This window comes from Myodes glareolus, chromosome 17 (genome assembly GCF_982192425.1).
Source record: "Myodes glareolus chromosome 17, mMyoGla1.1, whole genome shotgun sequence".
NCBI lineage: Eukaryota > Metazoa > Chordata > Mammalia > Rodentia > Cricetidae > Myodes > Myodes glareolus.
In genome coordinates this window covers 62,523,332-62,548,236 of record NC_142042.1, presented here as the reverse complement: position 1 = coordinate 62,548,236, position 24,905 = coordinate 62,523,332, and the positions used below count along the sequence as shown (strand labels likewise).

Below are 24,905 nucleotides of genomic sequence, written 5' to 3'. Positions count from 1 at the left end.
CATTAGCCACATTTTTTCAAATAGACTCTGTTTGCTGGCTCCTTTAAGGGACAACTTCCAGGTGTGTGCTGGTGGCAGGGATGGCTTTGGAGAGGTCCTACTATGGAGCACTTGAATGGGGTTTGTGAGGAGCCCGTTACAAGCTGCTTGATGGCAGCTGGACCAACTGCAGCCCTAGTGTTGGGGAGGTGAGCATGGCTCAGAGCTGGCAGTGAATGTACCTCTCCCATGTTGAAAACTCAAATTGTGTGGAGTCAACAGTCAAAGTAATGAGTTGCTTTGGTCCTAGCCACTACCACTTAGCATTTTAAAAACTGCCCTGGTCAGAAAATGACTACAGACAGGCAATAAAGACAGATTCAGACAAAAAACAAAAACAAAACTGAAAAAGAAAACCCAAACCTCTAAATGGGTCACAGTGTGTTTTAAAAATGTACATAGGTTTAAGAATGAAAGAAAATGTGTATAGGCAATTATAGAAAGAAAGAAAGAAATAGTTTTAAAAAATAAACCTTTATGACCAGGTGGTGGTGTATTCCTCTAATCCCAGCACTAGGGAGGCAGAAGCAGGAGGATCGCTGTGAATAGAAGGCCAACCTGGTCTACAGAGTGAGTTCCAGGATAGCCAGGGCTATACAGAGAAACCCTGTCTCGAAAAGCCAAATAATGGTAATAATAATAATAATAATAATAATAATAATAATAATTCTTTAAAGGGACAATAAAAATAACATAGAAAAGCCACATAAAGATGGAAAATACACAGAGAGTTTGGATTATGTATACTATTGTATTTTCTTTGAATTTTTTGACTCTTAATGAGCTAACTACAGAGAGACATTTAATTGTGGGGGCTGCTAAGTTAGAGCAACATAAAGGTATCTTGACTTCAAAATTTGGGTCTAAGGATATGTTTCTTGGAAAAGAGGTTCCTTTTTGAAAAGCTGTGGATTCCTCCCACACTAATATGTATAGTTTGATCAAGCAAGACCCCCTAAGTGCTCCAATGGGAGCGATGACCCAGGTGATCCAACATCCAGAACAGCTTTAAGGCTGAGATGATGCAGACTCACAGACTACAAGATGATTTAACCATAGTTCTAAATTTTCTCAGAATCCCCATTAGATTACCATGGTTCTTTAAGGTTCCTACTTCACAAAAGAAGCTGCAGACATTCTGCAGGACACAGAGAAAAATGACTGACAAATTGGGCCGAACAGTCTTTCAAATTTCCTACTTCATTGAAAAGTCTGTCAGTTACTAATGGGCCTGTAGGCTAAAGGTGAATGCCCCAACATTACAGAAGAACTTTGGATGGCTGTCTAGGCAGCCAGATGTCTCTGTCAATTCTGGAGTTTTGGAAGTTGCTTACAATGCACTTTCTGTTTACTTGAGTAATATCATATCCTTCTTGGACCTTTGATGAAGTTGAAGACTAGATAGTTATAATTACAGTTTTCCTTAGTTGTGATAAAAATAAATTAGATATAAAACTTTAGACTTACAAAGATAGGATAGATGATAGAGTATTTTAATTTTGTCAAATACAAATAAACTAAATATTGTAACTAATTCTTACTTGGTAACCATTTTGTTATATGTAATTTTACTATGGTAAAGTTAAAATCTTTCTTTTTAATTTGATAGAAAAGGAGGGATGATATAGGATGTCCTGTATGCTGTGAATATGTTTTATTACCATTGGTTTAAAAAGAAGCTGATTTGGCCATTAACCAGGCAGAATACAGCTGGATGGGAAATCCAAGCGAAGAAAAAGTGAAAAAGAAGGCAGAGTCAGGAAGATGCCAGCAGCCACTGGGGAAGCAAGATGGGAGGTAAGAAGCCATGACCCTTGTGGTAAAATACACAATAATTGAAATGGTTTAATTTAAGTTGTAAGAGCTACTCAATGATAAGCCTGAGCAATAGGCCAAACAGTTTTTAACTAATATTAAGCCTCAGAGTGGTTATTTGGGAACTGGCAGGTAGGAAAGAAAGCCTCTGTTACAATGTACCATCTTGTTAAAAACATCTACCCATCTCAATCGTTCTATAAAAATTCATTTTTACTAGAATATTTTCATTTTTGCATACTTTTTAACATTTTCTTCTACTTGGTGGTTTTCTTTCCTTTTTAATAGCGCAAGACACAGGAACATTATCTAATAAATTTGCCGCTTGTTGTGAGAACTTTCTCCTTGGGATGAGGGGTGAGTATTATCTCTCCCCTCCTCATAAGGTCCCAAGTACAAACCAATGCTTGATTTCACCAGAGTTTACCCACGGGAAGCAGTGTGTTTACTGGATTGATGACAGTTTAGGTGGAGGGCTACAGACAGGAGTGTGTATGGCAAAACACTGTATTGGTAACTCTTCACCTGCTATGTACAACAGCCTCACCACAGCTACAAAGGTGAAGCTCCCTCTCTCTACTTTTCCCCAGCCTAAGACATTGAGACTACATACAATTAGGGAAGAATTGCATACAACTGGTTGAATACTCAGGTGAGGGTCCAATGACCTTCCTTACCCCCTTGTTCTAAGAAGGGATTTCAATAATTAGCAAGCTCAGCTGTTTTGGGTTTAAATTTTTTATTTTTAATTAAAAGTTAAAAGCACTGGCTGCTCTTCTAAAGGACCCAGAATCGATTCCCAGCACCCACATGGCAGCTTATAACTGTCTGTACCTCCAGTTCCAGGGATCCTACACCTTCACACAAACATACAGGCAAAACACCAATGCACATTTAAAATAAGATTGGCAGATCTTTTTAAAATGAAATATGGCTCTGTATGAGCAACTGTCCTTTGTGCATTTATTCTTGGAGAGCTCATATAAAAACGAGTACACAGCTATTCACTATTAAGAGGTGTGGCCTTGTCAGAGGAAGTGTGTCACTGTAGAGGTGGACGTTGAGGCTTCATGTATACTCAAAATACCACCCAATGAGACAGTCCACTTCCTGTTGCCTACAAGATGTAGAAGTCTCAGCTACCTCTCCAGCACCATGTCTGCCTGCCTGCCACCATGTCCCTCCATGACAATAATGGACCGAACCTCTAAATAGTAAGCAAGCCACCACAATTAAATGTTTTCCTTTATAAGTGTTGCCATGGTTACAGTGTCTCTTCACAGCAATAGAAACCCTAAGACAGACACCATCACCAAAGGCAGCGTACATGTGTTTGTTTGTGTACAGGGGGTGGGGGTTTTCTCTGGCTTACAGGGGCCCACTGAGGGAAGTCAAGGCAGAAACTCAAGTAGGATCCAAGGCAGGAACCATTGAGGAGAACTGCTTATTGGGTTGCTCTTCATGGCTTGTTCAACTTGCTTTTTTTTTTTTAAAATTTATTTAAAAACATTCTTTATCCCCTCTCCTCTTGCTGCTCCCACCACCTTCTGCCACCCAACTCCCCATCCACTCTTCAGAAGATCTTATCTACTTCCCCTGCCTATGGGGTCCATGCCTGTCTCTCTTAGGGTTCTCTTTGTTGCCTAGCTTCTCTGGGGTCATGGACTATAGACTGGCGATTCTTTGCTTTACTATGTCTAATATTCACTTATGAGTGAGCACATACCATGTTTGTTTTTATGGGTCTTTGTTACCTCACTCAGGATTTTTTTTTCTATTTCCATTCATTTGCCTACAAATTTCAAGATGTCATTGGTTTTTTCCACTTAACAATACTTTATTGTGTAAATGTACCAAGTTTTCTTTATTCATTCTTTGGTTGAAGGGCATCTAGATTGTTTCCTTAGCCATCAGGGAAATGCAAATCAAAATGAGTCTGAGATAACATCTTACACCTGTCAGAATGGCTAAGATTAAAAACACTGATGACAGCTTATGCTGAAAAGGATGTGGAGTAAGGGGAACACTCCTCCATTGCTGATGGGAGTGTAAACTTGTACAACCACTTTGGAATCAGTACGGAGGTTTCTCAGAAAATTGGGACTCAACCTACCTCAAGACCCAGCAATACCACTCCTGGGTATATACTCAAAGGATGCACACTCATACCACAAAGACATCTGCTCAAAAGTGTTCACAGCAGCACTATCCATAATAGCCAGCACGTGGAAACAATACAGATGTTTTGTATTGTTCAACTGAAGCAATCAGCCTGCTTCTTATAAAACCCAAGACTACCTACCTGGGGTGGCACCATACACAGAGAGCTAGGTACTCCCACACAAATCATTAAATCAAGAAAACACCCCACAGGACAATCTGATGGAGGTAATTCCTCAACTTAGCCCCACTTCCCTGGTAACTCTCGCTTGAGTCAAACAGACAAAACTAACCAGAACAGTGTGTGTGTGTGTATGTGTGTGTGTGTGTGTGTGTGTGTGCACATAAGCCACGGTTCAGGTACCTCCTCCATCTACCATATGGGTCCTGGGGTTTTAACTTAGCAGCAGTTTTTTACCCACTAATTCATCTCACCAGCCAAGGGAATTACTTTCAATAAAAACACAAACACACAAAAATTATTTTTTACATATGTGTGTGTATGTGTATAAAATGATTCTGATTATAAAACATTCTCAAAGGACAAAATCATATAACAAGTTAGTGGTTGCCAGGGGTTAAATGTAACATTGGGTATCCTGTGGTGATTACTCTTCAGTCTCATAACCTAGGGGTGGTTACACAAATCTAAAATGTGATAAAATCACAGAGATATAAATACCTATATGAAGCACAATTAATAAAAACTAGAGAGAGAAACTGGGATTCAACCTGAAGATCAGAAAAGTAAAGGAGCCAGCCACTAGCTCTTACCTCTATCTCAGACCAAAATGGTGATCCTGCCTCCGGGAATCTCAGAATGAGACTGTGACTGAGAGCTGTCGCCTCCCATTTATAATCCTTTCTAGGGCTGGGATTAAAAGTGTGCACTGCCTGGTTTCTATGGCTACTAGTGTGACTACTTGGATTAAAGGTGTGTGTTACCCCTGCCTGGACTGTAAGGCTGATCACTGTGGCTGCTTTACTCTCTGGTCTTCAGGCAAGCTTTATTTATTAAAATACAAATGAAATGCCACTACACCTATACACAAATGAGCATGTATAAAACTGGTAAAATCTAGATATGCTTGGATGACTGAATCAATGCCAATTTCCTGGTTGTTATTGCGAGCCTCAGGCCCGGCAAGTCTGTAGACATAGCACAATTCTTGAACACCCTGGGTCTGAACCCAGAGTCAGTGAAAGAAACATACACTTGGATCTGGGAGCTGAGCTAGCGAAAGAAACACTTTATCCCTGAACCCGAGACAGACAGAGAAAAGCACCCTGACTCTGAAGCCAGAGCCAAAGGAACACACTTTCTCCCTAGAACCAGAGCCTGTTAAACAAATTCTCCCTGGCCCTAAAATTAGAGCCTAAAAGATAAAAAGGATCAGAGAAAGAAACACAGTTTGGCCCGAAATCAGCCCCTGACAGGAAACCAACCAATCCCTGAGCAGGAAAAGCCAGCCAACCAAGCCCTGAGTAGGGAAATAGTAACCTCTCGTCTAGAGGCCTGACCTCTCCCTGAACTGACACCACGGATTCCTCCCCAAGCCTTCCCCACTATAAAAACCCCACCCCAGCACTGCTGGGGTCTCTCTTGCTCTGCTGCTGCTGCCTCTGCCTCCGGTGCTGCTCCGGATGGACTAGGAGGTCAAAATTATCCCGCAATAAAGACTCTGCTTTTGCATCAAATACAATCTCGTGGGGATATTTTGGGGATCTGGACTTTGGGTGTAACAATTATATTGCATCATGCTTATGTAAGTCATGCCACTGACTAAAATGGGGTGAAGGGCACACACAATCTTTTGCATTGTTTCTTGCAACTGTATGTGAACCTACAAATCTCTCCAAATAAAGAATAAAGCAAGTGACAACTTGGAAGGGCATCCTCTGGAGCACTTTTGAGCGTCACGGGAGAGGGAGGGCTCAGTGGGTAAGGCCACCAAACATAACAACTGAGTTAGATTCCAGGGCCCATATGGAGAAAGGAAGAGCTGACTCCACAAGTCTCCTCTGACCTTCACATGGTGCTGTGACTTGGTGCTTGTGCCATCACTGTTTAAAAGAGAGAAAGGGTGATAGTTATGTCTCTCCTGTGGCATCTGACTGTAGTCCCAGCACTTGGGTGATGTAGGCAGGAGATCAGGAGAATGCATAGAGTTCTAGGTTAACCTGGGCTACATAAGACTCTATCTGGGGGTTGGAGAGATGGCTCACAGGTCCCAGAGGTTCTGTGAGTTCAATTCCCAGCAACCACAGGGTGGCTCATAATCATCTGTAATGAGATCTGGCGCCCTCTTCTGACCCGCAGGTAGAACACCGTATATACATATACATATATATACACATATATATAACAAATAAATAATATGAATATTTTTTAAATAATATAAATCTTAAAAAACTCTATCTCAAAATAAAAGAAAAATGTTTTTAAATTATAAAAGGAGAATAATTAGAGCTTATGTGTGTCCCAATAAAGATGCAATAGAAAGCACACAAAGCTACCTAAAATATCCTTGCTATAAAAATTAAGGTTAGCTTGAAAGCACCTCTAGATTTCAACTAGCTCAGGGAAAATATAGGAAGAACAAGTTTAAAAATACTTTGCATTTTATATTCTGTAGTGTCTTTATCTGGTTTTGGTAACAAGATCGCACGGGCGTCACAGAATGAATTTAGTAGTATTCTTTCACTTTGTAATTTTGTTTGCTTGTTTTTGTTTTGTTTGTTTGTTTGAGAAAAGGCCTCTCAATGTAGCTGTGACTGTCCTGGAACTCACTATGTAGAGCAGGCAGCACCTCAAATTCACCGAGTTCCGCTTGTTTCTGCCTTCCACGTGCTAGGACTACAGGCATATGTCACCAAGGCCAGCTTTCACTTTCTGCTTTATGGAACAAGTTAAGAATACTTGGTGTGAGGTCTTCCTTGGAAGTTTAATAAAATTCAGTAGTGAATCTGTCTGATCCTGGGCTTTTCTGCAAGCAAAGGCTTTTATAAACAGCTTAGTCTCACGCTTGTAGGGTCTGTTTTGAGGGGTTCTTTTTGTATCTTTATGGCTTAATCTAGGTAGATGATATGAGTTGAGAAAATTTCCTGAGTTATCCAGCTTTTCAGAGTCCAGTCTTTCACAGGAATTTCTAAGGATGTTCGGAGTCATTGGAGGTCACTGTAGCAACATCCCTTGACCTCTAATTTTATTAACTTCTGTCTTCTCTTCTTGTCAGATTAGCTAAAAGTTGTCTATCTTACTAACTTTTTCAAAGAACCAACTCTTTGATTGTGTACTGTCCTTTTAATCTCAATTTCATCACCTTCTTCCCTAGTCTGCACTATTTCCTGCCATCTACTGTGTTTAGGGTTAGCTGCTGGCTTTCTGAAAGTCTTGAGGGTTCATCATTACATTACTTCATGTTTCTTGGGGTTTTCTTGTTTGTTTTGTTTTTCTAGACAAGGTTTGTCCCTGTAGCTCTGGCTGTCCTGGAACTAGTTCTGTAGACCAGGCTGTCCTCAAAATCACAGAGAGCCCTGCTCCAGACTCCCAGGTGCTGGGATTTGCTGGCATGAAAAGTCTGCATCAGCTTTCTCTCAGAAGTTTTAAATTTATTTTTATTATTTTATGTGCATTGGTGTTCTGCCTGCATGTGTGTCTGTGTGAGAGTGTCAGGACTCCTGACACTGGAGTTACAGACAGCAAGGAGCTGCTATGTGGGTGCTGGGAACTGAACCCAGTTCCTCTGAAGAGCAGTCAGTGCTCTTAACCACTGAGCCATCTCTCCAGCCCCCATCTCTCAGATTTTTAATTTGAGGACTCATTGCTATAAATTGCAATGGCTGCATCCCAGAGCTTCTGGTAAGAGGCGCTTTCATTTTCCCTTGTCTCTGAGTAGCATTCGTTTGTACTAACAGTCTACCCTTGGAGAAAGAAATTAGAAAAAAAATCCCATTCAAAGTATCTCTGCCCAAATTAAGTATTTAGGAATATTAACTAAAGAGTGAAAGACCTCGGGTTGGAGATGGCTCAGTAATCAACAGCTCTCAATTGTTCTACCACAGGTCCTGAGTTCAGTTCCCAGCAACTACGTGGTGACTCACAACCACTCACAATGGGATCAGATTCCTTCTTCTGGTGTGCATGACAGAGTACTCATATACATAAAAATATACAAATAAATGAGTTTTTAAAAAAAGAATGAAAGGACTCTACCATGAAAACTTCAAGATACTGAAAAAGGAAATCACGGAAGATATTAAAGGGGAAATAGTCCTTATTCCTGAATAGGTATAATCAATATTTTAATGATATATACTGAAAAATTAATATATAGGATGAATGCAATACCTCTCAAAATTCCCATGTCATACTTCATGGGCTAGAAAAAAACAAGAATATAAGAGCCACATGGGACATGGAAGACTACAAATAGTTAAAGTATCTGCTGGAGGTATAATGACACCTGATTTCAAATTATGCCATCGAGCTAGAGTGATAAAGACAGCCTGGTCCTGGAATGAGACAGACAGACAGATGAAATGGGATAGAGAACCTACAACTAAAATGACAAAACTATGCTCACTTAACATTTGACTAAGAAGACAAAAACATAATTTGGAAAAAAAGGTAACCTAGTCAACAAAGGGAGCTGGAAAAACTGGCCACACTTCTAATCCCAGATATATAAACAGACAGATTTCTTGTGAGTTTGGGGCCAGCCTGCTCTACATAGCAAGTTCCAGGACAGTCAGGGCTATACAGCCAGACCTTTAAAATTTTTTATTTATTTTATCATTTTTTTTTTGAGACAGGGTTTCTCTGTGTAGCTTTGGAGCCTGTCCTGGAACTCACTCTGTAGACCAGGCTGGCCTCAAACTCAAAACTCACAGAGATCCACCTGCCTCTGCCTCCCAAGTGCTGGGATTAAAGCTGTGTGCCATCACTGCCAGCTCAGAGATTTTTTAAAAATGACACCAGCAGTACAGGAACTAACCCCAAGTATCAACAAACAGAACTATAGGAAAATAAAGTTTATGTAGAGCAGAGGAAACAATATCAGAATTAACAGACAGACAACCTTCAGAATGGAAGAAAATCTTTACCAGCCACAGTTCAGGCCAGAATTTACAAAGAATTACAGAAATTAATTAATAAGAAAATAAAACTGCCAATCACTAAAGAGCAAATAGACAGTTTCCAAAAGGGAAATGCCAGCACGAATGGCCAGTACCTTAGAGACAAGGGCTCACTGTGTAGCTTTGGCTGTAACTTACTATGTAGACCAAGCTGGTCATGAACTCACAGAGATTCACCTCCTTCAGCCTCCCCATTGCTGGGATTGAAGGTGTGTGCCACTATGTCTGTAAACAAATAACTATTTTTAAAATTGTTCAATATCCCTAGCTATCAGGGAAACACAAATTAAAACTACTTTGAGATGTCAGCTCACCCCAGTGAGAATGACTGCCATCAAGAAATCTGACAACAAATGCTGGAGAGGCTGTGGACAGAGAGGAGCCCATATTTACTGTTGGTGGGGCTACAAATTAATACAGCCATTGTGGAAGTCAGTCTGTAGATCCCTCAAAAAATGAAAAATAGAACTACCATATGACCCTGCTATTTCACTCCTGGGCACATACCCAGAGAAATCTGTGCCTTACCATAGAGACAGTGCACATTCATGTTTATTGTTGCTTTATCAGTATAGCAAGAAATCTGAATCAACCTAGTTGTCAAGAGATGAATGGATAATGAAAATGTGGAATGAATACTATTCCATTCTAAAGAAAAATGAAGTTGGGCTGGAGAGATAGCTCAGAGGTTAAGAGCATTGCCTGCTCTTCCAAAGGTCCTGAGTTCAATTCCCAGCAACCACATGGTGGCTCACAACCATCTGTAATGGGGTCTGGTGCCCTCTTCTGGCCTGCAGGCATACACACAGACAGAATATTGTATACATAATAAATAAATAAATATTTTGAAAAAAAAAGAAAAATGAAGTTAAAACATTCCAGGAAAATGGACCCAGGCTGTATGAATCTAAGCAAGATCACAATCTCAGAAAGAAACAATCTACATGTTCTCATACTCAGAATCTAGCAATGATATATGTATAAATGTAAATGAATGTATATGTAGATTCACTATAACATAAAAAAGAACAAAAAAGGCTAACCATCAGGGGATGAGAGGGTCTGAGGGCAGGTAATTGATGTGGGATTTCCCTCTGTATGCTATATGTTTTACTACCATTGGTTAATAAAAGAAGCTGCTGTGGCCTATAGCAGGGCAGAATATAGCCAGGCTGGAATCTCTCTCTCTCTCTCTCTCTCTCTCTCTCTCTCTCTCTCTCTCTCTCTCTCTCGATGTGTGTGTGTGTGTGTGTGTGTGTGTATTTACTTTGTAAATGCTGTGGTTTCAAAGATAATCTCTTTCTTTTGAAAGTGAATGAAGCGTCTAAAAAGCTTTCATGAGAAACGCACATGTGTTGCTCTGAAAGAGAAGCAGTCTGTATATATATATATATATATATATATATATATATATATATACACACACACACACACACACACACACACACACACATCGAGAGAGAGAGAGTAGGTGGAGTCAGAGAGAGGCCATATAGCCACGAAAGGAGACAGATACCCGGGAACCTTCCCAGTAAACCACATGCCTCATGGTAAAATATAAAATAACAGAAATGAGTTAATCTAAGATGTAAGAGCTATCTAGAAATACGCTTAAACTATTGACCAAACAGTGTTACAAATGATACAGTTTCTGTGTGATTATTTAGGATCTGGGCAGTCAGGAAGAATGAGCAGATTGGAACCCAAACTTTTGGGACTGATGCCTGCCACCCACTTTGGGTCTGGATGCCTGTGTGCCCACTCAGGGTCAAGAGGAAAGTAGCTGAGACCATGCCCACAGCTTAGCACTCCCCACCTGGGCAGGCAGTGGGATCAGGTCTGTTAGGCATGCATAGGCATGCATGGCAAATTCCTGTCGCCATACACAGAGATATTTCCAGGCAGCGCAGTGTGCTGCATGGCAGATTTAGCTTTTACTCAGATAGAAAGGGTATATATGCTGCACCATGCTACCCAGAGTCGAGGTGGTGAGGACAGCTCCCACCCAGCAGTCTCAGAGGCAGTGAACAGACCTCCACCATGTTGGATGAGCAGAGTCAAAAGGCAAATCAGCCTTTGTCTTAGCCACACCTTCTTAGTCTTAGCATTCTAAGAAGTGCTCCTAGATAGAAAAGGATTACAGATACACCATAGGACAGATTCAGACATAAAAGACCTCTAAACAAGACACAGTGTGTTTAAAAAATGTACCTGGGCTTGGGAGAGAGAAGAAGAGTATAGAGAGTTATAAAAAGAAGTAAAGTCTTTAAAGAGACAGTAAAAGTAATATAAAAGAGTACAGACAGTCACAGATTAAAGGGGTAAAGAAAAATAAGTCACGTAAAGATGGAAAATATATAGAGTCTGGATTATATATATTATTGTGTTATCTTTGAATTTTTTGACTGTGAATGAGCTAAGTACAGAGAGACATTTCATTGTACTGGTTGTTAAGCTAAAGGTATCTTGACTTCAAAATTTGGGTCTAAGGATATGTTGCTTTGGAAAAGAGGTTCTGCTTTTGTTTCCACAGAGGATGAGAACCTGTGGATTCCTTCCAGACTAATGTGGTTTTGATGGAACAAACTCCTCCCCCCAAAAGACTGCCATAAACACCCAAAAATACTTCACCCAACAAAAAGCAGGAAGCAGTTTGTAGAGAACTATACCCAAATTCCCAAATATTGTTTATAAATGTTTGGTTACATTTAAAGGGGAAGAGATATTATATAAAGATTAATACTTTGCATTGGTATGGGCTTTGATATATTGATACAAATTTAAGGTCAATTTTGTTATATGTATATTTCTACTCTTGATTAAGGTATTGTGCTTGTGCAGATCATTTAAAAATGTAATGTACAATTAAGAAATACAGGTTAATAGATAGTCATCTATAATAGTCAAGCTTGTAGCCATGTTTATTAGGTTTTCTAGATGAAAAAGAAATACTTCACATGGATATGTATTCTTCAAACCTTTCAAAGACTAACAGAATATGGCATTTAAAATGTTTTAAGAAATTAGGACTTTTCTCGACAATGAGACACATCTGCTTCTGACAGCACCGATCTACTTCAAGAGGATGATGGGCATTGAAGAGGTTCCTTATGGCATTGGTTAGCCATTTGGGCAAGAAACTGTTCTTGCCTTTACTGCTTGATAGTATGCTGTATGAACTGGACATGCAGGACCCACAGAGAAATGACTGCTGAAGTTACCTAAAGAAGGTGAGGCAGTCCTTCAGGGTTCCTGCTTCAAGAGAGAACTGCCAGACATTTTCCTGAACACAGAAGAAAGCAACTGATGAACTTTACCAGTACATGGCATAAGAGATCTTCAAATTTCCTGCTTCATGGAAAAGTCTGTCAGATACTATGGGTCTGTAGGCTGAAGATGGATGCCCCAACAGTACAGAAGAGCTGTGGGTGACTGTCCGGGTATTGAGATGTCTCTGTCAATTCTAGAGTTTTGGAAGTTGCTTAAAATGTACTTCCTGTTTACTTAGGTAATATTATATCCTTTTGGAGTTTTTTGATGGAGTTGAAAAATAGATAGTTATAATCATAGCCTTCCTTAGTTACAATAAAAGACAAAGTAGATATAAATAGTGTAACTATAATTCTTGCTTGATAACTGTTTTATGTAACTTTGTTATGTTAAAGTTAAAATCTTCCTTTTTATTTAGACAGAAAGGGGGCAGTAATCTGAGATTCCCTTTTGTATGCTCTGAATGTTTTACCTCCGTTGGTTAATAAAGAAGCTGCTGTGGCCTATAGCAGAGCAGAATATAGCCAGGCTGGGAGAGAGAAATATGGAGAAAGAGTAGGCAGAGTCAGAGAGATGCCTTGTAGCCACTGAAGGAGACAGATGCCCAGGAACCTTACGGGTAAATCATGAGACTCGTGGTAAAATATAAAATAATAGGAATGGGTTAATTTAAGATGTAAGAGTTAGCCTGGAGGGATGGCTCAGCCGTTAAAGGCTAGGCTCACAACCAAAAATATAAGAGTTCGGTTCCCAGCACCCACGGCTGTCCCTCCAGGTATTAAAAAAAAAAAAAAAAAAAAAAAAAAAAAAAAAAAAAAAAAAAGAAAAAAAAAAAAAAAAAGAAAAAAAAAGATGTAAGAGTTAGTTAATAAGAAGCCTAAGCTAATAGGCCAAATCGTGTTTTAATTAATACAGTTTCTGTGTGATTAGTTTGGGGTCTGGGAAAGGAACGAGAAGTCTCCGCCTACAGATAATGACCACAAGTTATAAGAGGACATAAAGCTAACTATTTTTCTAGTTCTAATTCTGTCATATTTGATATTGAAAGTGTAAAAGTGTAAAAGAGCTTTCATTCTGAGGGCCAGTTCAAGCTCTCTGAGTTCTACAGACTTGAGGTCTGGGTAATTTTGGTACATAGTGTTTTTCTTTATTTGCAAGTTTTTTAAATAATAAAGTTCATAAGATTAGAAAAGATAATAAAAACAAGATTGGAGATTATACTACAAATAGAAATATAATAACATATATAATAAAATATTATAAATATAATAAAATAAATATACCGAGCTGGAGAGATGGCTCAGCAGTTAAGAACACTGGCTGCTCTTCCTGAGGACCCGGGTTCAATTCCCAGCACCCATATGGCAGCTCCCAGATGCTTGTAACTTCAGTTGCTGAATCGGACACCATCACACAGACATACATGCAAGCAAAACACACATACACATACACAAATTAAATAACAAAGTAAGGGGGCTGGAGAGATGGCTCAGCAGTTAAGAGCATTGCCTGCTCTTCCAAAGGTCCTGAGTTCAATTCCTGGCAACCACATGGTAGCTCACAACCATCTGTAATGAGGTCTGGTGCCCTCTTCTGGCCTGCAGACACACACAGACAGAATATTGCATACATAATAAATAAATAAATAATTTTTAAAAAATAACAAAGTAATTGATTAAAGAAAGACCACCATGAAGATGTGTGAGATCCAGTTGTCTGACAAAGCCACATTCAGCCTGTGGACTGCGTGGCCCCAGCTGACTAGACCATCACAGCTCTGGAGCATGGGGACTCACGCCAATAACCAAACACCCAGAAGACTAAAGCAGGAGGATTGCAAAGAGTTCATTGTGAACATGGGGTTCATGAAGGGTTCAAGGTCAGACTTTGCTAGAGTGAAACCATGTATTTAAAAAGAAAGGAAAGACAAACAAAAAGCACAGTTGTAAAAAATGTGTCACCAAAATTATCTTGAGCTATCTTAGGTCCTTAGGCCAATTTCTTTCACTTTCTGTCTGACCTAACAATCTCCTGACTAATAAACTTCTCCAAATGTACCCACAGCGCTAGTCAACATCCAGCCTCCACCACCCCTAAAGCTAAGAGTGGTGGAGATCACACTGTGGGAACCAAATAGAAAGCCTCCTGCCAGCAAATCCCACAGCACTTCTTCCCCCAGGACTAACAGACGCTGTGTTAAATACAGTAGTGTTTAGAGGGGTCTGGGGTTCAAGAAAACGGCCACATGCTCTAGCCTGCTCTCTGTTGCTGTGTAGGACACTCTGACCAAAAGCACCCTGGAGAGGAAAAGGGCTTATTTCATCTTACACTTTAGGTAACAATCTCTCTGATGAAAGCCAGGCCAGGAGCTTGAGGCTGGAGCAGAGGCTGGAGCCATGCAGGACAGGGGTGCACTGGCTTCCTCCCCTACCTAACTTTCACTGCCTTTCTCAGCACTGTCTACAGAGGTCTGAGCTCTGCATGAGTTAGCAATAAAGAAAAAGCCCCACAGACCAATATCAACTGAAACTCCCTCAAATACCTCTAGGCGGTGTCAAACTGACAGTTAAGCCTAACTAGGAAACTGTACGATCCAGAGGGTCTGAGCAAGGCAAGAGGCTTTACTCCTGCAAAAGAGGGCGTAGCCGTGTTTAAGTGAGCACACTGCACGCGGAGAGCACTGCTAGGCGTTTATTCCTAAAGAGTCTGTGCCTATTCTGAGAGCTCAGAAGGCCACCTCATGGACTTAGCGGCTGGAAGCACAGATGAGTAGCAAAGTGCAACTCCTGAGCACAGCATCCGAAATGGCCTTACCAAGAGAGCAGCTTTGAACACATTTCTTCAGTCTTAGGAAAATACTGATGGGGATGGGGTTCTATCCGATGACATCTTTACCAATTCCTTTAAAGATAGAATCTACTCATTCTCATGAACTCTTCCATAGAAAGGGCAGGTGGGTCTCTGTGAGTTTGAGGCCAGCCTGGTCTACGGAGCAAGTTTCAGGACAGGCTCCAAAGCTACACAGACAAACCCTGTCTTGAAAAACCAAAAAAATATTTCATCCCCATTTCCTACAGTGAGGAAATGGGTCCCAGGCTGCAGGGAAGAGACCACAAGAACCACCTTGTTTACAAAACACTGTGGTCAGGACTGGCCTAAGACTTGGGATGTACCATCTCTGCTGCAGAACAAAATGCATTCGTTTAAGAGACTGTTGGTGTGGAGTGCATGACCATGTAAGATAGGTGCAAAACTCAGCATGTGCCTCTTTCATCAGGTTCCCGACAGACCCTAAGAGGGTTAAGACCCATAAGCTATCCCACACAGTCCTCTCTGAAGGGAAATGTGCCACAGTGCTAAATTTCTTCATGCGGGGCGTAATCAAAGTTTCAGTGCTCACCAACTAGGGAACTACAGGAATACGGCTCAGCATGGAGAGAGGACAGAGAGGAGGACTAAAGAGAGGCTCAACGGACAGGCTTTATTCTGGAAAAGACCGCAAAGGGGTGGGGTGAGGTGTCATTAGTGTAAGGGCCTGAGCCCGCTGGTTATAGGGCAGAGAAGGGAAAGGAGGAAGAGCCTACACAATTTCCTTTTGTGGCCAATGGTCAGCACTAGGGAGGGAGGGTGTGTAGTGGGTGAGTCAGGCCACCAGTAAACATCGCTTGTGGGCTACTGGGGTAGAAGGGAGGACAAAGCAAGAATCTGGGAAATGAATTGGCAGTAAGTTACTTTAATTCTGGGAGTTGTCATTGCTTAACTAAAATGGAGGTGCTTTATAAAACGGCATTGAGCATGACGAACAATAGAGAAAATGTTTTCACTTAATGTAGTACAGCTGCTAAAGGTTTGAAGCTTCCCTGTGGAAGGGAGGAAGCCTGCTGTCTGAGGTTGTCTGCCACAGGGAATGAAATTAAAGAGGGGCAAACAGAATGGTTCAACTGGTTTTATACCCAAAAGGAGTTACAGGATTTTATAATTGTGAATTGCCATCATTAGTCATCATTCTCTAGCAATTCTTTAAACAAAACAAAACAAAACCCAAACAAACAAACACCAAACCAAACCGAACAAACAAAAAAATCTGCCAGGGATTCTTTCCTTTGGGCAGCTCTAATGACCAAAAGCAAAAATTAAACATGGTAGCTATGGCCACTCCATTTTGTAAAGCTCCCCAATTTTAGCGAAACAATGTCAATTCCTGAAACCAAAGAAATTCGGTTCGCACAACCAAAGTAACTTGTTTTAGTGGATTCTTACCTTCCGTGTCCTAACGACCCCCCAGTAATGAGGATCTTTACCAACCTCCTGAACATTTTAGACTCACCTTTTTCCCAGGTACCCCTAGCCAACCCCTTTCCTACCCCGTAACTCCCTTCCGCGGTTCTGGGACCCTCTACGCAGGTCTTTTCCCGAATAAAGCCCTCGCTCGTCCCCTTATCCGTCTTCTCGATGACCTTACAGCACAGGATCAGAGGGCAAAAGAGAGACGCTCCAAGAGGCAGCGGGCACTCGGGCTTTCATCCTGCGGTCCCTTTAAGAAAAGAACCCTCTCCGGACCCGCAGGCCTAACCGACCCCAGCTTTAACCGAAACCTAACCTGGACTTCCCCCCTCTTGACTCAAATAAGACTAACTTTGGATTTTCCCTCCCCTCTCGACCAATCAGATTCTGTTACCAGGCAGACTTTCACTGCCTTCGTCTCGGTGGCAGCAACGACCAATCACAGAGTAGGCCGCGCGAGTATCCAGGCAGATCGCGGCTGGCACAACCATTCAGAAAAAGGAAAATAAAAGCAACGCACGAGCCCGCCGGCCGGGCACCGTGGGGCTGGGCTGGAGCGGAGGTAGCCAAGGGGCTAGTTTCTCTTTCTCTCTCACCTATCTAATGTCCGTGCTGGAAGGTGACAGTTCCGAGGTAGGAGGGGCGACAGGACTTGGGTGCCAGCAGGACCAGCTTTCCGCAGCTCCTCACCCGTGCGCACGTGCCCGAATCTGGGACCCGGTTCCCCGCAGGGTTTCCTGCGCCTTGTCTCGAGAGTTCGGAGACCAAGACCCCCTCCCTCGCCCGGACCAGCACCAGGGGATGGGGTGGAGGGGCTCGAGGGGGAGTGGGGACGCCACGGGGTGGGATGTCGTGGGATGACGTAGGGTCCGCGCCGCGGCGAGGGGGGCAGCGGGGGAAGCCGTGGCGAGACTCAGTAATGAGAACTTGGGCCCAATTTTTTTCAAACCTGGAAGGGCCGAGTATGTTCGTATCCCTTCTGACCTCCCAGGCAAAATCAATGGCGAAGAGTCTAATCTCGGAGAACTTTGGTTTGTCGTTATTGTTAACCCCCTCGGAGGTGGGGGGGGGGGGAAGGGTGGGCGGTTGCTGCACTGAGAGAAATTACAAGATTTCTTTCTAACGTGGATTCCCCACTCCTATCTCTTCCCATAACAGTTTGCCAGATTTGAGAGACTTCAAAAGGTGGGGCATAGAGAATGGAGATGTCAGAGATCTCTTTGGGTCTAGAAGGGCCTGACAAAGTAAAGGAATAATTCTAATTTTAGAGAAGGCAAGTGGTGAGGAAAACCACTGGGGGAAGCTTTGCTTCTGTTTGCATTTCTGGGTAGAAACAGGGTTGCCCTGGGGTTCTAGGGGAAAGGAACTTGGTGGGAGTTAAATTCTCAGGTCTTGTCTCCTCCCAGCGATAGTCCTCATGCGGGAATGGCAGAAGACAAACCTGATGCTAAGAACCCCAAGGCCGGGGCACGGCCCCAAGGTGGTGCTGAAACTGGGGAACCGACCACCCTTCTTCAGAGGCTCCGAGGTACCATTTCGTAAGTAATGGGCTCTGCCTCCAAACCCTATTCAGCCCCAGCTGTAGGTCCTTGTTGGCCTTCACTCCTCCTTCAGGCAAGGTCTGTGGTCTTGGTAGCAGTTCCATCCTTTTTCTGTCTCTAGCAATCAAAGGGATGGGAAAACCTTGTGACCTCCAGCTTTTCTTCTTCTCCACAGCAAGGCCGTGCAGAACAAAGTAGAGGGAATCCTGGTAAGCAAGTTGGGAAAGGGCAGTGGAGGCCGAATTGCTGAGGGGTGGGGATGCTGGCAATGATGTGGGGAGGCCCTGCTGCCCACCGTTGAGCTTCAGACCTCATCCTTCTGCAACCTTTGTAGCAGATCAAATCAAACCCCGTCCCCTCCCCTCATCTCCCTTTCCCTCCATGGAAGCCCATAAGGTTCCTCAGCACAGTGATCCCTCAACCTCAAGGCATTTCTTGGGTCCCTTCTCATTCTGACAACCTGACCGTAAGAGTCAGCTGGACTTTATAGTCAACGTCAGAAGATTACTCACCGGGTCCTTCACCTCTCCCACCTCTGTTTCCTCTGTCTCAGCAAGAAGTCCAGAAGTTCTCTGACAATGACAAGCTGTACCTCTACCTTCAGCTGCCTTCAGGGCCCAGCGTCGGAGAGAAAAGGTAATCAGGGTGGTAGTGTTTTAAATGTCACAGGGTCTGATTTGAGTCTCACTGTGATGAGTTAAAAAGTAGGAGTGGGGTTGGAGAGATGGCTCAGGGGGTAAGAGCACTGGCTGCTCTCACAGAAGACCCAGGTTCAGTTCCTAGCACCCACATGGTAGCTCACAACCATCCATAACTCCAGTTTCTGGGAATCTTGATATCACTCTCTAACCTCCATGGGCATCAGGCACATATGTGGCACACATACATACATGCAGGCCAAAACAAAACAAACATACAAAAAGAAAAAAAAACACTCATACAAATTCAATGATCTTAAAAAAAATAATAAAAAAGTAGAAGATACATAGCTGGTGCCCTGCCCTGGGCTGGCCTAGCAGAGGGAGGTGGGTTTGGAACCAGCTGATCTGGTCCAGCACCTCTGAAGTATGTGTGTCCCTTTCTCTTGTCTTACAGTTCAGAACCAAGTATACTTAGCAATGAGGAATATATGTACGCCTATAGGTGGATTCGCAACCACCTGGAAGAGCACATGGACACCTGTCTGCCAAAGCAGAGCGTCTATGATGCCTATCGGTGCGTAAAGAAGGTGGTGCCTGGCTTGTTGGGCACAGGACTAGACCCTTACCCCTGAAGCTCCTCCTGCCTTACTAGAGTGTGAGCTCTTAAAGGGTTCCCCACACTTGGTCCCTAGGAACCTTCTGGAGCCACCAGTAGCCTTCTCTGAATAGCTTCTCACTCTACCCCTCCTCACTCAGAAAGTACTGTGAGAGTCTTGCCTGTTGCCGTCCACTCAGCACAGCCAACTTTGGTAAAATCATCAGAGAGATCTTCCCAGACATCAAGGCCCGAAGACTCGGCGGGCGGGGCCAATCCAAGTATCCTTGACTGAGAGATTAAGACTGGAGGACCTGGGGAGGAAAAGGTGCGTTACAGAAACAGCCTAACTGGCCTAAGAGGCTTGAAGAGCCCCCACTTTTGTTTGCTCCTTAATTTGCATCAGATATTGCTACAGTGGCATCCGAAGGAAGACCTTGGTATCTATGCCCCCATTGCCTGGACTTGACTTAAAGGGCTCTGAAGGTGTAAGTAATGACCTTCCAGTGCTAATGACTTCTCCCTCCCAGGTAAAAGTCTGGGGGCTTTAGGATGCGTTTTAATGGCTGGGAAAACCACAGTCATTTCTGCATCGCTTCTGGAGGACCGTGTACCTTCCCTGTGGTGGAGGCATGGGAGGAAGAGAGTTTGGGTTTCTAGGTCTGAATGGGTGGAAGCTACTTGTGTCCTCAGTTGTTCTGCTCTCGTCAGTAGCCGGGGAGGGACAAGTCATTTGCTTGGTGATCTAACTGAGCATGTCTTTCTCCATTCCAGCCAGAAATGGGCCCAGAAGTAACCCCGGCACCTCGGGATGAACTGGTCGAGGCAGCCTGTGCCCTGACTTGTGACTGGGCAGAGCGGATCCTGAAACGGTCCTTCAGTTCCATCGTTCAGGTCGCCCGCTACCTGCTGCAGCAGCATCTCATCTCTGCCCGATCTGCACATGCTCATGTGCTTAAGGCCGGCGGGCTTGCTGGTGGGTGGGCCCCCTCTTTTGTTAGAGAAGTCTTCAGCCACTCTGAGCTTTTTTTTTTTCCCTCCCCGGAGGTGGGTGGTGCAGAGTCTCACTGTGTTGCCACAGATGGACTAGAACTCCCGGGCTCTAGCAGTCCTGCCTCAGCCTCTGAACAGGCACACACCATTGTACAGTGATATCATTTTCAGCTCTGAAGGCCTTCCTGAATACGTTGATAGACACAGCTTGGATTGCCTTCTCTTCCGGGGGATCCTTTTTATGTGGGTGGATAGGTGTGCAGGCCAGGTGGCATCCAGTCATGCATACATCGCCAGTGTGTAACCAGCTGAACTACCAGGCCAGCCCCTCCTGGAGCTGCGTCTTATAAGACATCCTTTAAGTCGCTTTCGCCACTCTCCCAGGCAGTCAGGTTCACTTCCATACCTTAGTTTTCTCCTCACGCTTGCTTTATTTCCATCGGCTGCCTCTGCAGAAGAGGATGAAAGAGCCCCTCGGGAACGGTCGTCATGCAAATCCAAGAACGGTGTAGAGAACCAAGAAGGTGGAGGTCCTAAGAAGCCAGAGAGACCAGCCCAGGTAGGTGACTGATGCCTCTGACTTTGTGGCCTAGGGTTTTAGTGTACCCTTCCCAATGTGAACCTCTTTTCACGGCTAGTACACCAAGCTCCTTCTTTTTCTCCTGTATTCAGCCTTTGTTGTATTAGTGAATTTTAGATTTATTTATTTTATGTGTGTGAATGTTTTGCTTGCATGCATGTATGTGCACCACACGTGTGCCTGGTGCCTAAGGGGAGAAGAGGGTGTCAGGGCCCTGGAACTAGAGTTAGGATTGTGGGCCACTCTGTGGGTGTGGGACTTGAATCTGGATCCCCTGCAGGAACAACAAATCCTCTTCGCCCCTGAGCCATCTCTCCAGCCCCTGTATTCGCCACAGTCCTTATATCTTCTTGTGGTTCTGTTTGCATTTTAGCCTCCTAAGGAGCTAGAGGCCCGAGCTGGGGCTGAGCCCCCAGGGCGCGGAGAGCGGAAGAAGAGTGTAATTGACAGCTCAGCAGCCAGTAAGCCTCAAGTTAATGCCCTTGTGGCCCGACTGCCTGTGCTCCTTCCCCGAGCACCACAATCACTTATCACACCCTTCCTGGCTTCTAAGCTTCCTTCAGGCACTCTCAAAGTAGCTACATTGCCTCTGCCCACTAGAGTTGGGGGACCCCAGGCAGGTGTGCCCATCATTAACATGATCTTACCACCTGTTCCTACTTTATCAGGCGCTGGGGCTGGACTTGGGCCTGGGCCTGGACCCGGACCCGGACCCGGACCCGGGCCAGGGCTTGGAGCTGCTCCAGGGCTCGGAGCTGCGCCTGGGCTCGGAGTTGGGCCTGGACTTGGGGCTGGGGCTGGGCTTGGAGCTGGGCCTGGACCTGGGGCTGGGCCTGGACCTGGGGCTGGGGCTGGGGCTGGGCTCGGAGCTGCACCTGGACCTGGGGCTGGGGCTGGGCGAGTTCCACCTAGGGCACTCATTCTGCCTCGAGGCACAGAGAACAGGGAGGGAGGCGTAAGTGGTGACCCACGACCTCATGACAAGGGTATCAAAAGGACAGCTGAAATGCCTCTGAGCGAAGCCAGTGGACAGGATCCGCCAGCTAAAGAAGTGAAGCAAGAGACAGAGGATACAGTAAGTGAAGCGAAAAGGAAGCGGGGACGCCCTCGGAAAAAGCCAGGTGGGAATGGGGAGAGACACGCTGCTCCGGAGAAGCCTACAGCTGCAGCTGCTGTGAACTCTCCCCGAACGCCAAGGTCACTCTGGGAGACGTGGGGCTCAAAAGGGGAAAACAACTTAGTTGGGAGACAAGAAAGACCAGGGCCAATGGGTGAAGGTGAGAAGGAAGCAGTGCCTACTCAAGGTCAGGAAGATGGCACCGTTTCCAAAGGAGAAAGGAGCCTGAGTGCCCAGCCAGCCAAAGAAGCAGAAGATAAAATTCCTCTCATCACCTCAAAAGTGAGTGTTATCAGGGGCAGAATTCAAAAGGACGCTCTCCCGTTGATAAAGGGAGAGGCTGACCCTTCAGCACAGGGTAACAAAGGGTTAAAGGGCCGTGTACTTCAAAGTTCCCTAACCCATGAGCATAAAGACCCCAAAGCAACACCCCCATGACAGGTGTGTGGGGAAGAATGGCTATGTTCATGCCTGCCTGGTAGAGACCCTTTACAGCACCTGCTTCGCATTCAGCTACTAGTCTTTCCCTAAAGGAGCCCATTGGCCTGGCTTGTGTAGTGCCTGGTGGCTGCTTCAGACCTTCCCAGCTCAGTCCTTGACTTTAACACAAGCAGTAAATCTGTTGTAAACCTTCCCATCTAGATCCCTGTGCTCTCCTGGGGGAAATAGAGACAGGGTAAATGTGAGTGTAGGGTAGAGATACTCTGGCTTCTAATCATAGAAAACTTAGAACTCAAGATAAAAGCTATTTATTGGCTTATGAAATTGGAAAGTCAAGAGGCGGTACTGGCTCCAGGTGAGGCTTGATCTGGTTGCTCAGTATGTTTCTCACTGCTTCACCTAATGTAAAATCATTCTTAGTTCGAACCACTTAACTGCAGCCAGCACTCCTAGGATTGTGTTTGACCATTACATCTAAGCAGAAAAAAAAGGGTATTATTGTATCAGAAATCCCAGCAAAAACCCAAAGATTTACCATGATTAAACCAACCTGGGTCAGGTCTGTCCTTGACCAACTAGTGTGTCCAGGAAGATGTTTGTGCTAATGTGTTTATTATACATCATGGACCAGCTTTGGAAAGAAAGGTGGACTAGGCCTTCTCACACCACAGACTCGCCAGATGGAGACCTGGGTGGGGTGGAGAGTTGCTGGGAGTGCCTTTTAGCTTGCTTTGCTGAGGTGAGCTGGACTGCTGCTTTTGTGAGTCCTGCCTTTCTCTCACTGTAACTCTTATCTCATGGTAGTCTGGGAAGGACAGAGAGGAAGCCATTATCTCCAGAGTCTCTTCATTCTCACATGACAGCGTTTTCACCTCTGTCTCACAGACAGAGCTCCTTTAATGGTCTGCATTTTACTTTCTCAGTCCTACCTCCTCCCCACCAGTCTGGTGTCACTTTCTCGAGCACATGTCTGCATCCACCAGGTGTCAGTCTCTTGTCAGCCCTGTGTCAGGTCCTAGCCAGGACTGTGTGGGGTTAGGCTAGGTCAACAGAGGAAGTGGTACCGATTCTGCAAATCAGGGAGCACCAGCGGGAAGGATCCAGACACTGCAGATGCATCCTTGGGGACAGCAGGAAGCCAGCCCATGTTAATTGAGGACCTACTCTGTCTTCTCCACAGGATAGCTTCTTGTCAGGGAATCTTGGTTGTTTTTTTTTTCCCTAAGAAATACAGATTTTCTTTCAGGGAGATATCATTCATCTGTCCATTTATTTCCACAAGAGCAGATTTTTTAAAAAATTATAATAATATTTGATATCTATAAAGAAATATAAGGTATAAATTATGAAATGAAATGAGTACCTATGACCCATCATTCAACTTATATATTGAAACATTAAACATACTATTAAGTTTATGCCCCTCTTCCCTGCCTCTTCTTAGAGATAACCATTAATCACTTGTTTATGTATATTGGCCATGTATGTATATATTCTTTAAGAATGTATTATTATTTTGTTTTGCTTGTATTTTACCTTTACAAAAAGTTGTACTCTGTTAGTCCTTGAAGTTTGCTCTTTTGCACTTAAAATTGTTTCTAAGATTCATCTACATTGTAATAGCTATGATTCATTCATTTTCATCTGTATAATGCCACAGCAAGCACATAGAACACAACTTAGCCATTCGCCATTGAATAACATTTGGGCTGTTTCCAAGTTTTTGTTATTATACACAATGCTGCTATGAACATTCGTGTATATGAGTGCCTTTGTTTTTAGTAAGATTTCTAAAGAGGTTTCTAAGATGGTCCTAGATGGTCCTTTTGGTCTGTGTACCCTGTGTTGGGGACCGTTGCCTCTTGTCTTACTTTATGGAAGAGTTTACATCATATTGAAATGAACTATTCTTGAATGTTTGATAAAACTCACTTATAAAGCCATCTGAGCCTTACGTTTCTTTGTGGGAATAATTTTATTTTATTTTATTTTGTTTTTTTCATGACAGGGTCCACTGTGTATCCCTGCAGTCTTCACTGTGTAGCCTCTGTCTCCACAGTGTTGAGGTTAAAGGTGTGCACCACTGTGCCCAGCTCTTTGTAGACATAATTTTAAATACTGGTTCCAATTGTTTAAAAACTATAAACTATTTTGCCTCCTGAGTCATTTTTCAGATTTAGTGCACATTTTCTTTTTTCTTTGAAACAGAATCTCACTATATAGCCCTGGCTGGCCCAGAACTCACTGTGTAGATAAGGTTGGCCTCAAATTCAGAGATCCTCCGCCTGTC

General features: G+C 43.7%; 1 protein-coding gene across 7 annotated transcripts; it reads left to right on the top strand.

Moving 5' to 3' along the window:
- The first annotated feature begins 17,176 nt into the window (after window positions 1-17,176).
- On the top strand, window positions 17,177-24,558 carry Rfx5 (regulatory factor X5). Of its 7 annotated transcripts, none has more exons than XM_048427887.3 (11): window positions 17,206-17,340; window positions 17,866-17,892; window positions 18,114-18,245; window positions 18,424-18,457; window positions 18,802-18,884; window positions 19,344-19,463; window positions 19,646-19,765; window positions 19,891-19,972; window positions 20,259-20,460; window positions 20,933-21,036; window positions 21,431-24,558. In XM_048427887.3, exons 3-11 carry the CDS (start codon window positions 18,133-18,135, stop codon window positions 22,610-22,612), a joined length of 2,040 nt encoding a protein of 679 aa, XP_048283844.3. In that variant the 5' UTR covers window positions 17,206-17,340; window positions 17,866-17,892; window positions 18,114-18,132; the 3' UTR covers window positions 22,613-24,558. The 7 variants fall into 7 exon arrangements, with proteins under 7 accessions (XP_048283849.3, XP_048283842.3, XP_048283844.3 ...); XM_048427886.3 differs by having other exon boundaries at window positions 17,866-17,980; XM_048427889.3 differs by lacking the exon at window positions 17,206-17,340 and adding an exon at window positions 17,594-17,738.
- Window positions 24,559-24,905: the final 347 nt, after the last annotated feature.

What these genes read in the sequence shown, in the direction of transcription:
- Rfx5 (XM_048427892.3), top strand. Translation starts at nt 18,133, where the DNA reads ATGGCAGAAGACAAACCTGATGCTAAGAACCCCAAGGCCGGGGCACGG. An exon ending in AGGCTCCGAGGTACCATTTC is followed by an intron (nt 18,246 to 18,423) that starts GTAAGTAATGGG and finishes TCTTCTCCACAG; the next exon opens with CAAGGCCGTGCAGAACAAAG. An exon ending in TAAGGCCGGCGGGCTTGCTG is followed by an intron (nt 20,461 to 20,932) that starts GTGGGTGGGCCC and finishes CTGCCTCTGCAG; the next exon opens with AAGAGGATGAAAGAGCCCCT.